Source organism: Rhinoraja longicauda, chromosome 35 (genome assembly GCF_053455715.1).
Source record: "Rhinoraja longicauda isolate Sanriku21f chromosome 35, sRhiLon1.1, whole genome shotgun sequence".
Classification (NCBI taxonomy): Eukaryota; Metazoa; Chordata; class Chondrichthyes; order Rajiformes; family Arhynchobatidae; genus Rhinoraja; species Rhinoraja longicauda.
In genome coordinates this window covers 5,112,116-5,125,537 of record NC_135987.1, presented here as the reverse complement: position 1 = coordinate 5,125,537, position 13,422 = coordinate 5,112,116, and the positions used below count along the sequence as shown (strand labels likewise).

Below are 13,422 nucleotides of genomic sequence, written 5' to 3'. Positions count from 1 at the left end.
TTATCCACAGGCCTAACCTGTCGATGTCATTTCCACAGTGGTCTACTTCTGGCATCAAGGCACGGTGGCACAGCGGTAGAGTTGCTGCCTTACAGCGCCAGAGACCCGGGTTCCATCCCGACTACGGGCGCTGTCTGTACGGAGTTTGTACGTTCTCCCCGTGACCTGCGTGGGTTTTCTCCGGGTGTTCCGGTTTCCTCCCACACTCCAAAGAGGTGCAAGTCTGTAGGTTAATTGGCTTCTTGAAATGGTCTCAAGTGTGTACAGGTGCATCAAAAGCCGGACAAACAGACTCAAGAACAGCTTCTTTCCCTGGGTTATCCGAACTCTAAATTCCTCAAATATTCACACAACATGAGAAATGCTGTCATACGTTCCACTATAGAAACAGAGCACTCAGCAAATATTTCTTTTTTTCCATTACATTTTAAAGTGCAATATTCTCCCAAGTGCAATATTCTACCTAGGGTGTGATAAATGTATATTCATTTACCACTTCAAGCATCCATCCTCTGCATATCAATGTGCCTTTCCAAACGCCTCTTAAACGCCACTAGTTACATCTGTGTGGGAAGGAACTGCAGATGCTGAATTAAACCGAGGACAGACACAAAAAGCTGGAGTAACTCAGCGGGACAGGCGGCATCTCTGGAGAGAAGGAATGTGGTCGAGACCCTTCTTCAGACTGATTGTATCTTCCTCCAGTTCTATGGCCATTGAAATGGAGAGAATCGCTGGGCTGACAGTGAGAGGGTTGAACGGTGGATTATCTAACGGGAAGACTGGGTGGGAGGGGTGCGAATGGTTCACGTAGAGGAGAAGGCAGGCGACCAGAGAGTTTCAGGACAGCTATAAACCATGATCTGGACAGGGCTTGCCTGTGGGAACGCGACTAGACTCAAAATGCTGGATTAACTCAGCGGGGGACCTCTGGAGAAGGGTCTCGACCCAGTCCTTCTCTCCAGAGATGCTGCCTGTCCCGCTGAGTGACTGCAGCGTTTTTGGTGGGGGTTTTTGTTTGCGTCTATCTCCGGTGTGAACCATCATCTATCTGCACAGTTCCTCCACCAGTCGTGCCCCGGAGCCACCGCTACATGCAAGTGTGGCGGATCAGGCCACTCCTCGGGTCAGCCCCCTCGTTACGTGACGGACAGGTGAAAGGAGTTAAAAGCCAGACCAAGGGAAGGCGTGGATCATCCCTTGGAGAACTACGCTGTGGGCACCAGCTCACAGCCTAATAAAGCAATCTAACAAAACACTGCCTGGCGTCTTGCCTTTTCTCTGGCCTCCGCCAGGCCACTACATTGGTGACCCCGACGTGATTTGAACACGCAGCCTTCTGATGCCCACCAGCGCACCGCACCCAAGGAGGACTTGGCCTCCTCCTCCGCCGAGTTGGTGTACGGGGCCCCCTTGACGGTTCCCGGGGAGTTCATCCCACCAGCGCACGGTCGAGTGGAGCAGCCTTCTGACGCCCTGCAACGTCTTCGGCAGACGGTGGGCAGGCTGGCACCTGTGCCCACATCACGTCATGGGACATTCCAGCCACACGTCCCTGCCGCTCTGGAGGACTGCCAGTTCGTGTTCCTGCGCAGGGACGCACACCGATCACTTCTCCAGCGGCCGTACGAGGGCCCCTTCCGGGTCCTACAACACGGCTCGGCCACATTCGTTCTGGACATGGGGGGTCGCAGAGAGACTGTTTCGATCGCACGGCTGAAGCCGGCACACGTGGACATTGATCGGCCGGTGCCGGTTGCACAGCCCCGCCCGCGCGGTCGCCCCCCGTCCAAGCTACCCCCTCCAGTGTCTGCTACGACCCCTCCACCTGTCGGTCAGTCGCCGGTCCCTGCGCCGGTCATGGTGCGCACCCGGGCTGGTCGCCTCGTGCGCCCTCCTGTCCGTTTTGTACCTCCGGTTCTTGGGGGGGGTCCTGTGGCGGATCAGGCCACTCCTCGGGTCAGCCCCCTCGTTACGTGACGGACAGGTGAAAGGAGTTAAAAGCCAGACCAAGGGAAGGCGTGGATCATCCCTTGGAGAACTACGCTGTGGGCACCAGCTCACAGCCTAATAAAGCAATCTAACAAAACACTGCCTGGCGTCTTGCCTTTTCTCTGGCCTCCGCCAGGCCACTACACAAGCCTTATAGACAATAGACCATAGACAATAGGTGCAGGAGGAGGCCATTCGGCCCCTCGAGCCAGCAACGCCATTCAATGTGATCATGGCTGATCATTCTCAATCAGTACCCCGTTCCTGCCTTCTCCCCATACCCCCTGACTCCGCTATCCTTAACAGCTCTATCCAGCTCTCTCTTGAATGCATTCAGAGAATTGGCCTCCACTGCCTTCTGAGGCAGAGAATTCCGCAGATTCACAACTCTCTGACTGAAAAAGTTTTTCCTCATCTCCGTTCTAAATGGCCGACCCCTTATTCTTAAACTGTGGCCCCTGGTTCTGGACTCCCCCCAACATTGGGAACATGTTTCCTGCCTCTAACGTGTCCAAACCCCTTAATAATCTTACACGTTATCTTATACCTCGTCTGTTCTCTGCATTTCCAGTGGGTTACCCGTGTTAGTCGCAGCCCGGGCTACCTGCCGCGACAGGTGTGCAACTCACCTGGGTGGCCCTCGCCCACTGACTCCGAGGTGAACATGAAGCTCCCTTCATCGTGGAGGAGGTCACTGCGGACGCCGTTCACTGGGGAAGTCATGCTCTGAGCTGGAGAGTGCAGGACGCGGTTCCAGTTTCAGGTAGGGGGTTGCCTTGGTCTTGTCTTGTGGTCTTGCCTAGTCTGGTCAGATCGCCTCCAGTCCAAAAGTTGGCGAGATGATAGCTCACTGGGTCCAGAGGGTGATACTCTACCCTCCAGTTATATAAGGCAGAGGGAGTGTGCCCAGCACTGTAACAGCGCCCGAGGGGAGCACAGAGCAAGTGTCAGTTTGACGCCAGGACTATCAATGAGTGTAACTAACAGGGGACTGACACAGCGTTCAGCAACCACCGCGCCCCACCGTCGCCTGCAACCCCTAACCCACTCCACACGCCTCTTAATTGTTGCTAATTTCCCGTGCAGTTTCAGCCTGGTCCCCACCACCCCCCTCCTGCATTTGGTTTTGGAAAGTCCAGCTTGAGAGCCGGCTGTGATTGATGGACCAGGAGGGGAGGGTGCAGGGCTGGGGCCAGATGATGCAATGTATACATAGTGATTACACGAGATGCGCTGGGTTTGATCCTGCACCTTTCCACATGGCAGCTCTTCACAAGCCTTTCTGAGAGTCAGAAACGTGGAAAATAGGCACAGGGGGGAAGGCCATTGGGCCCTTCGAGCCAGCACCGACATTCAATTATGATCATGGCTGACCATCCAAAATCCTGCATATTTATTTCACAAAATACACTGGAATATAGAAGGATGAGGGGGGATCTTATTGAAACATATAAGATAAATAGGGGATTGGACACATTAGAGGCAGGAAACATGTTCCCAATGTTGGGGGAGTCCAGAACAAGGGGCCACAGTTTAAGAATAAGGGGTAGGCCATTTAGAACGGAGATGAGGAAGAACTTTTTCAGTCAGAGAGTGGTGAAGGTGTGGAATTCTCTGCCTCAGAAGGCAGTGGAGGCCAGTTCGTTGGATGCTTTCAAGAGAGAGCTGGATAGAGCTCTTAAGGATAGCGGAGTGAGGGGGTATGGGGAGAAGGCAGGAACGGGGTACTGATTGAGAGTGATCAGCCATGATCGCATTGAATGGCGGTGCTGGCTCGAAGGGCTGAATGGCCTACTCCTGCACCTATTGTCTATTGTCTAAAATGCTGGAGTAACTCAGCGGGTCAGGCAGCATCTCAGGAGAGAAGGGATGGGTGACGTTTCGGGTCGAGACCCTTTTTCAAGTCACCCATTCCTTCTCTCCTGAGATGCTGCCTGACCCGCTGAGTTACTCCAGCATTTTGTGTCTATCTTCAGTTTATTTTCCTACACATCTACAAATCCTGCTGTCTCCCCATCTCCCTTTATTCCACCAGAACCTAAGAGCTATATCTAGCTCTCTCTTGAAAACACCTGCAATTACACCTGGGGGTAAGAGAGTGCCGGGGAAAGTTTAGAAAGTTTGAAGTGATGTTTGGGCAGAGGTTTATAAATTCTTCATAAACTCGTAAACCCTTCAAAAACTCTTGACTTCTCTGCATTATTTCCCAGAACCGTCCACCTGTAACACACACACACACATACAGACACACTCTCACACACACTCTCTCTCACACACACACACACACACACACACACACACACACATACACACACACACACACACACACACACACACACACACACGCACACACACTGGTTCTGGTTCTGGTTGATTACTGCGCAAACACCTCATAAGTGGTTATCTGGCGCTGGTCGGAGTTGTTCTGGACTCCCCCAACATGTTTCCTGCCTCTAACGTGTCCAACCCCTTAATAATCTTATACGTTTCGATAAGATCTCCTCTCATCCTTCTAAATTCCAGTGTATACAAGCCTAGTCGCTCCAGTCTTTCAACATATGACAGTCCCGCCATTCCGGGAATTAACCTAGTAAACCTACGCTGCACGCCCTCAATAGCAAGAATATCCTTCCTCAAATTTGGAGACCAAAACTGCACACAGTACTCCAGGTGCGGTCTCACTAGGGCCCTGTGCAACTGCAGAAGGACCTCTTTGCTCCTATACTCAATGTGTGAGAGTGTGTCCTCGTTATGAAGGCCAACATTCCATAGGCTTTCTTCACTGCCTGCTGTACCTGCATGCTTCCTTTCAGTGACTGATGCACTAGGACACCCAGATCTCGTTGTACGTCCCCTTTTCCTAACTTGACACCATTCAGATAATACTCTGCCTTCCTATTCTTACCACCAAAGTCGATAACCTCACACTTATCCACATTAAACTGCATCTGCCATGCATCCGCCCACTCACACAACCTGTCCAAGTCGCCCTGCAACCTCATAGCATCTTCCTCACAGTTCGCACTACCACCCAGCTTTGTATCATCTGCAAATTTGCTAATGGTACCTTCATCCCTTCATCCCTTCATCCAAGTCATTAATGTATATTGTAAATAGCTGCAGTCCCAGCCCCGAGCCTTGCGGTACCCCACTAGTTACTGCCTGCCATTCCGAAAGGGACCCATTTATCCCCACTCTTTGCTTTCTGTCTGTCAACCAATTTTCTATCCATGTCAGTACCCTACCTCCAATACCATGTGCTCTAATTTTGCCCACTAATCTCCTATGTGGAACCTTGTCAAAGGCTTTCTGAAAGTCAAGGTACACCACATCCACCGGCTCTCCCCTGTCAATTTTCCTAGTTACATCCTCAAAGAATTTCAGAATATTAGTCAAGCATGATTTCCCCTTCGTAAATCCATGCTGACTCGGAACAATCCTGTTACTACTATCCAAATGCTTCACAATTTCGTCTTTTATAATTGACTCCAGCGTCTTCCCCACCACTGATGTCAGACTAACTGGTCTATAATTTCCCGTTTTCTCTCTCCCTCCTTTCTTAAAAAGTGGGACAACATTAGCTACCCTCCAATCCACAGGAACTGATCCTGAATCTATAGAACATTGGAAAATGATCACCAATGCGTCCACAATTTCTAGCGCCACCTCCTTAAGTACCCTGGGATGCAGACCATCAGGCCCTGGGGATTTATCAGCCTTCAGTCCCATCAGTCTACCCAACACCATTTCCTGCCTAATGTGGATTTCCTTCAGTTCCTCCGTCACCCTAGGATCTCTGGCCACTAGAACATCTGGGAGATTGCTTGTATCTTCCTTAGTAAAGACAGATCCAAAGTACCGGTTTAACTCGTCTGCCATTTCCTTGTTCCCCATAATAAATTCCCCCGCTTCTGTCTTCAAGGGACCCACATTTGCCTTGACTATTTTTTTCCTCTTTACATACCTAAAAAAGCTTTTACTATCCTCCTTTATATTATTGGCTAGTTTACCCTCGTACCTCATCTTTTCTCCCCGTATTGCCTTCTTAGTCATCTTCTGTTGCTCTTTAAAAGAGTCCCAATCCTCTGGCTTCCCACTTTTCTTTGCTTTGTTATACTTTTTCCCTTTTATTTTTATGCTGTCCCTGACTTCCCTTGTCAGCCACGGGTGCCTCTTACTCCCCTTAGAGTCTTTCCTCCTCTTTGGGATAAATTGATCCTGCAACTTCTGCATTATTCCCAGGAATACCTGCCATTGCTGTTCCACCGTCTTCCCTGCTAGGGCCTCCTTCCAGTCAATTCTGGCCAGCTCCTGCCTCATGCCTCTGTAATCCCCTTTGCTATACTGTAATACTGACACTTCCGAATTTCCCTTCTCCCTCTCAATTTGTAGAGTAAAACTTATCATATTGTGATCACAGCATCCTAATGGCTCTTTTACCTCGAGTCCCCTTATCAGATCAGTGGGCTGAAGGACCTGTTCCTATGCTGTACTGTTCTATCTTTCGTCATATGATTGGATTATTTACGAGCCTTAAACCTGGGTGCAGCAGGTGGAGCCGCTGCCTCACAGCGCCAGAGACCCGGGTTCGATCCAGACCTCGGGCGCTGCCTGCACAGCATTTGCACGTTCTCCCCGTGACCTGCGTGGGTTTTCTCCGGGCGCTCCGGTTTCCTCCCACACTCCACAGACGTGCAGGTTGGTAGGTGAATTCACCTCTGTAAGTTGTAAATTGCCCCTTGTGTGTGAAGGGGAACTGGTAGAACGTGGAACAAGCGCGGGTGGATGAAGAAAATGGTCGGCGCGGACAGGGTGGGCCGAAGGGCCTGTTTAATCTAAACTAAACTGAATGCTGCAAAAACTCCCAGAAGAAAATGTATTATTTTGTACTGAACAGGGCTGGGAATGTCTGGTGAAAGTCACACCCTGGCGAGCCCTGGTTCTGAGAGCAGGAGGAGGCACATACTGTATGAGCTTCCCTTGACTAGGGAACAGCTCCATCCAAGGCTGCAAGATATTGCAGAGAGTTGCAGAGACCATCACACAAACCAACCTCCCTTCCACTGACTCCACCTACACCTCACGCTGCCTCGGCAAGGCCAGCAGCACAATCAAGGACCAGTCTCACCCCGGTCACTCCCTCTTCTCCCCTCTCCCATCAGGCAAGAGGTACAGAAGTGTGAAAACGCACACCTCCAGATTCAGGGACAGTTTCTTCCCAGCTGTTATCAGACAACTGAACCATCCTCTCATCAACTAGAGAGCGGTCCTGACCTCCCGTCTATCTCATTGGAGACCTTTGAACTATCTTTAATGGGACTGTATCTTGCACTAAATGTCTTGATTGTCATCATGTATAGCCTTTTCTTTGACTGGATGGCAGGCAACCAAAACTCAGTACACGTGACAATAATAAACAAAACTAAGACTAGTGTAGGAAGGAACTGCAGATGCTGGTTTACAGCGAAGATAGACACAAACGCTGGAGTAACTCAGCGGGACAGGCAGCATCTCTGGAGAGAAGGAATGGATGACGTTCGGTGTCGAGGTATAAACTCAGACAGTTAAAATAGAGTTAAAATAGACAGTCAATACAGTTAAAATAGCAGCTCAACCCTACTGAAGAAGGGCCCCATCCCGAAACGTTTCTTATCCATGTTCTCCAGAAATGCTGCCTGACCTGCTGAGTTACTCCAGCACTTTGTGCTGTGCAAACCAGCATCTGCAGTGCCTTGAGTCTCCCAGCTCAACTCTCCTTTCCCTGAGTATCCTGAGGAAAGCAGGGAGGCATTGATTTTGGCTCGGAGAGCAAGAACCTCATGGGAAAACAACGATTAGGAACAGCGGCCGCAGAACATTTCATCTGAGACTTTGGCCTCCTGGTCCCTGCCCTGCAAACAACCACCGCCACCCAAAATTCCACATCGATGTTTGCTCCAGCTCTCCTAACGTAAGAGAAACAAGGTCCACAGTGTGTGTTATCAGATGATGCGTCCTGCAGAGAAAATATTTGGCCACGCACCTGGTTGCTGTGTGTCAGGTGGTACTTTAGTTTAGGAAAAATAACTGCAGATGTTTGTTTAAATCGAAATGCTGGAGTAACTCAGCAGGTCAGGCAGCATCTCTGGAGGGAAGAAATGGGGTGATGTTTAGGGTCGAGACCCTTCTTCAGACTCATTCTTCAGTCTGAAGGAGGGTCTCTACCCGAAACGTCACCCATTCCTTTTCTCCAGTGGTACTTTAGTTTAGTTTACTTTTGTTTACAGAAACAGGCCCTTCGGCCCATCGAGTCCTCGCCAACCAGCGATCCCCGCACATTAATACTACCCCACGCGCACTAGGGACATTTCTTTTACGTTTATACCGAGGCAATTAACCTACAAACCTGCACGTCGTTGGAGTATGGGAGGAAACCGAAGATCTCGGAGAAAACCCATGCGGGTCACGGGGAGAACGTATAAACTCCGTACAGACCACACTTGTAGTCAGGATTGAACCCGGGTCTCCGGCGCTGTAGGGCAGTAGCTCCACCTCTGCGCCACCGTGCCGCCCTTACTGAAACACCTGCCAGGCCTTTGCTTAATGTTTTACCCGACTGTCGGCGGCCCTGCCAAGTGCCGCTCTCTGGTGAAGTTCGGCACCAGTTTCCAGATGGGTTTCCGAACCACAGTTTTTGATCTCCGGGTGGAACACAGAATGGGTGGAGCTCAGTGACCTGGGTTCCATCCCGCCCTCTGGTGCTCTTTGAGTGGAGTTTGCACGTTTCCCCAGTGACCGCGTGGGTTTCCCTCCACATGCTCCGGCTTTCTCCCCGCGTCCCAAAGACGTACCAAAGATGGGTTATTGGCTGCTGCAAAAGGCCCCTAGTCATAGAGTCATACAGAGTCATGGAGTCACCGAGTGATACAGCGTGGAAACAGGCCCAGTGGCCCAACCTGCCCACACTGACCAACATGTCCCACCTCCACTAATCTCACCTGCCTGTATTTGGCCCATATCCCTCTAAACCTGTCCTATCCATGTACCTGTCTAATTGTTTCTTAAACATTGCGATAGTACCTGCCTCAACTACCTCCTCCGGCAGCCTGTTCCATACACCCACCACCTTTTGTGCCAAATAGTTACCCTCAGGTTCCCAATTAATCTTTCCCGCCTCACCTTAAACATACTGTATGTCCTCTGGTACTTGAATCCCCTACTCTGGGCAAGAGATTGTGCGTTTATCTGATCTATTCCTCTCAGGATTTTGTACACCTCTATAAGATCACCCTTCATCCTCCTGCGCTCCAAGGATAGAGTCCTAGCCTGCTCAACCTCTCCCTGTAGTTCAGTACCTTGAGTCCTGGTAACACCCTGGTAAATCTTCTCTGCACCCTTTCCAGCTTGACAATATCTCTTGATGTGTATAGCTTAACGGCAAAAAGTATGAACTGGAGGAACTCAGCGGGTCAGGGAGGGAATGGACCGGTGACGTTTCGGTTCAGACGGGATCTATTTTTCATCAGGTCTTGACCTGAAACATTGCCCATGCATTTCGTCCGCAGATGCTGCCTGACCCATTGAGTTCCTCCGGCACATTTTGTTTTTTTATTCAAGAATTAAAGAGGAGTCGATGCTCACATGAGGGAACATTGTAGGGAAGTTGGGAAATAAGGAGGAGGGGAATGGGATTTCCCCGCAGTGAGCTAGTCTGCACCTGAGGGGCTGAATGGCCTCCTTCTCTGTTTTTATGAAGGTACGATAGGGTGTTTGGGAATGTGGAAGCAAGGAACTGATGATGCTGGTTAATACACAAGAGGACACAAAGTGCTGGAGTAACTCAGCGGGCCAGGCAGCATCACCGGAGAACATGGATGGGTGACGTTTTTGTTTTGGTTGAGAATCTCCTCTAGACAGGATGCGGTCTGCTTGATACGATACGATAGAACTTTATTTATCCCAGGAGGAAAATTGGTAGTTCTTCTGAAACCACTGGAGTCTTCGTGATGACCCTGGTACTGGATTAGTGAAGACCAACCTGCAACGGAGGCAAATCACACACAAGGATCTCTACTCCGTTATGTTTAGTTCAGTTTAGTTTAGCTCAGAGATACAGCGTGGAAACAGGGCCTTCGGCTCACAGAGTCCACGCCGACCAACGATCTATCCAGAGTACACTAGTTCTATCCTACACACGCTAGGGACAATTTACAAGAGTCAATTAACCTACAAACTTGCACGTCTTTGGAATGCGGGAGGAAACCGGAGCACCCGGAGAAAACCCACACAGTCACAGGGGGAATGTACAAACTCCGAAAAGGCAGCGTCCGTAGTCAGGATTGAACCGGGGTCTCTGGCGCTGTGAGGCAGCAGGTCTACAGCTGCACCACTGTGCTGACCCTATATTTTTCCAGACCTAGGATTTCCTGCTAAGGCCAGCATTCATTGCCCATCCCGAACTGCCCTTTAGCTCCGTGGCTGGTTCAGTCACTTCAGAGGGGGATTTTACGAGTCTCCTGCATTGGTGCCATGGATGCATTTAGCACTGCGGGGTTGCTCTGCTGAAGAAGATTGATGAGCCATCAATCCCACGGCTTCGTGTTCATCGTTAGTCTTTGCAAAATCCTGTTGCACAGCCCTTCCCAACAGTGTCATTCTCTGCTAATAAATGTACAAACCATTCTGCCTGTGTAGTGACTTTAGTTTAGTTTGTCACATTATTGTCACGTGTACCGAGGTACAGTGAAAAGCTTCTTGCTGCCTACTATCCAGTCGGCGAAAAGACTGTACATGATTACAATCAAGCCATCCACTGTGTACAGGTGCAGGATGAAGGGTATTTAGTGTAAGATTAAGTCCAATAAAGTCCGATTAAAGATAGTTCGAAAGAAGTAGATGGGAGGTCTCTCTAGTTGGTGAGAGGATGGTTCAGTTAACTTCAGTTAACAAAGTTGTGAACAAAATTGAGAACTATTGTTCTCTGAATAGATAGTGGGTGCCAAGAAAGCTGGTTAGGACACACTGCACCTCGTGCAGGTGGAAATACTCACCTGTTGTCGTGCTCTGTGTAGACTAGAGTGATGACAATCCAAGCCAAACATGTGTGTGTCTTTGTATGTGTTGGTGCGAGTTAATGTACATGTGTGGCGGTTTGTGTTCTATGTTTGTCTTTGTGGAAGTGTGCACGTGTGTGTGTGTATGTCTGACTCTGTGTGTGTGTGCGCGCGTTTGCTTGTGAGTGTGTGTGCAAGTGTGTGCGACTTCTGTGTGTAAAAGTATGTGTGCAAGAGTGTGTGTTTCTGTCTGTGTTTGAGAGTGAGAGTTTATGTGTAAGAGTGCATTTCTATCCTCGTGTGTACGTGTGTCATTGCGTTTAGTCTAGTCTAGTTTAGTCTAGTCTAGTCTAGTCTAGTCTAGTCTAGTCTAGTCTAGTTTAGTCTAGTCTAGTCTAGTCTAGTCTAGTCTAGTCTAGTCTAGTCTAGTCTAGTCTAGTTTAGTTTAGAGATGTAGCATGGAAACAGGTCCTTAGTCCCACCGAGTCCACGCCAACCTTCGATCACTTGTTCACACTAGTTCTACGTTATTCCATTTCCACATACACTCCCTGCACATGGGGGCGATTTACAGAGGGCCAAATAACCTACAAACTCGCACCTTTGGAGTGCGGGAGGAAATCGGAGCAGCTGGAAGAAATCCACATGGACACGGGGAGAAACTGGGAACTCCACACAGACAGCACCCAAGGTCAGGATCGAACCCGAGGCTCTGGTGATGTGAGGCAGCAACTCAATCAGCTTGCTCTGCTGTGCCACGAAGAGGAGGGATCGTAGAACCAGTGATTGTTCTGTTTAGAGTAAAGAAGGTAAATAGATCTGTTGAAATTCAGGCCTGTTGTTAGTTTAGTTTAGCTTAGTTTAGTTTAGTTTAGTTTAAAGTTACATGTACCAAGGTACAGTAAGAAACTTTTAGTTGCGTGCCATCCAGTCAGTGGAAAGTCTATACATGATTACAATCAAAAAGTCCACAGTGAACAGATACAGGATACGGGGAATAATGTTTAGTGCAAGTCCAGTAAAGTCCGATTCAAGGTTGTCCGAGGGTCTTCAATGAGGTAGATGGTATCTCAGGACCGCTCTAGTTGATGATAGGATGGTTCAGTTGCCGGATAACAGCCGGGAAGAAACTGTCCCTGAATCTGGAGGTGTGCGTTTTCACACTTCTGTACCTCTTGCCTGATGGGAGAGGGGAGAAGGGGGAGTGACCGGGGTACTACTTGCTGCTGCAAGCAAGAATTTCATTGTCCCTTTGTCGGTACCAACAATCAAACCTTGAATCTTGACTCTTCAAACAGAACTCAACATTCAATTTATACTTCAGAAAAAGGCCGCTCCCATTCTTCTAACTGATGCTTTAAAGGCAGAAATTAGTATCAAGTGGCATTTAAACCCTGACACAGGTGTCACGGTGGTGCAGCGGTAGAGTTGCTGCCTCACAGCGCTGGAGACCCGGGTTCGATCCTGACTACGGGCACCGTCTGTACAGAGTTTGCATGTTTTTCCCTGTGAAACATCGTGTGGGTTTTCTCCGTGATCTTCGGTTTCCTCCCACACTCCAAAAGACGTGCAGGTTTGTAGGTTAATTGGCTTGATGTGGATGTAAAATTGACCCTAGTGTGTGTAGCATAGTGTTAGTGCGGGGATCGCTGGTCGGAGCGAACTCGGTGGGCCGAAGGGCCTGTTTCAACACTGTATCTCTAAACTAAACTAATCTAAACTAAACTAAACTAAAGAGCATAGACACAAAATGCTGGAGTAACAGGCAGCATCTCTGGAGAGAAGGAATGGGTGACGTTTCGGGTCAAGACCCTTCTTCAGACTAGAGTCAGGGGAAAGGGAAACGAGAGATATAAACGGCGATGTAGAGAGGTGTAGAACAAATTAATGAAAGATATGTGAATAAGTAACAGTGATAAAGGAAACAGGCCATTGTTAGCTGCTTGCTAGGTGAGAACGAGAAGCTGGTGCCACTGGTGTGAGGGAGAGATGGAGAGAGAGGGTTTGCAGGGGTCACTTAAAGTTAGAGAAATCAATGTTCACTGATAAATAAGCTTTAGGGTGGCACGGTGTCACAGCGGTAGTGCTTCTGCCTCACAGCGGCAGAGATCCAGGTTCGATAGGTTAATTGGCTTAATTTAAAAACAAAATTGTAAATTGTCCCTCGTGTGTAGGATAGTGCTAGTGTACGGGGTAATTGGTGTTTGGCGCGGACTCGGTGGGCTGAAGGGCCTATTTCTCCACTGTATCTCTGAAGCCTACAGGTGCTCTTGGTGCAGAGTTTGTACGTTTTCCCTGTGATGGCGTGGGTTCCTCCAGGTGCTCTGGTTTCCAAAAATGCACGGGTTTACTGGAGTTTAGAAGGATGAGAGGGGATCTTATAGAGACTAATAAAATT

The 13,422-nt window shown here is 49.3% G+C and overlaps 1 protein-coding gene across 1 annotated transcript in view; it reads right to left on the bottom strand.

The window, feature by feature from the left end:
• The window catches only part of LOC144610061 (S-adenosylmethionine synthase-like), a 31,438-nt gene extending 28,391 nt beyond the window's left edge, over positions 1-3,047 (bottom strand). Inside the window, exon 1 of the mRNA XM_078428572.1 lies at positions 2,622-3,047. Coding sequence (XP_078284698.1) covers positions 2,622-2,715 — 94 coding nt within the window. The 5' untranslated portion in view covers positions 2,716-3,047. The remainder of the gene's footprint in view (positions 1-2,621) is intronic.
• Positions 3,048-13,422: the final 10,375 nt, after the last annotated feature.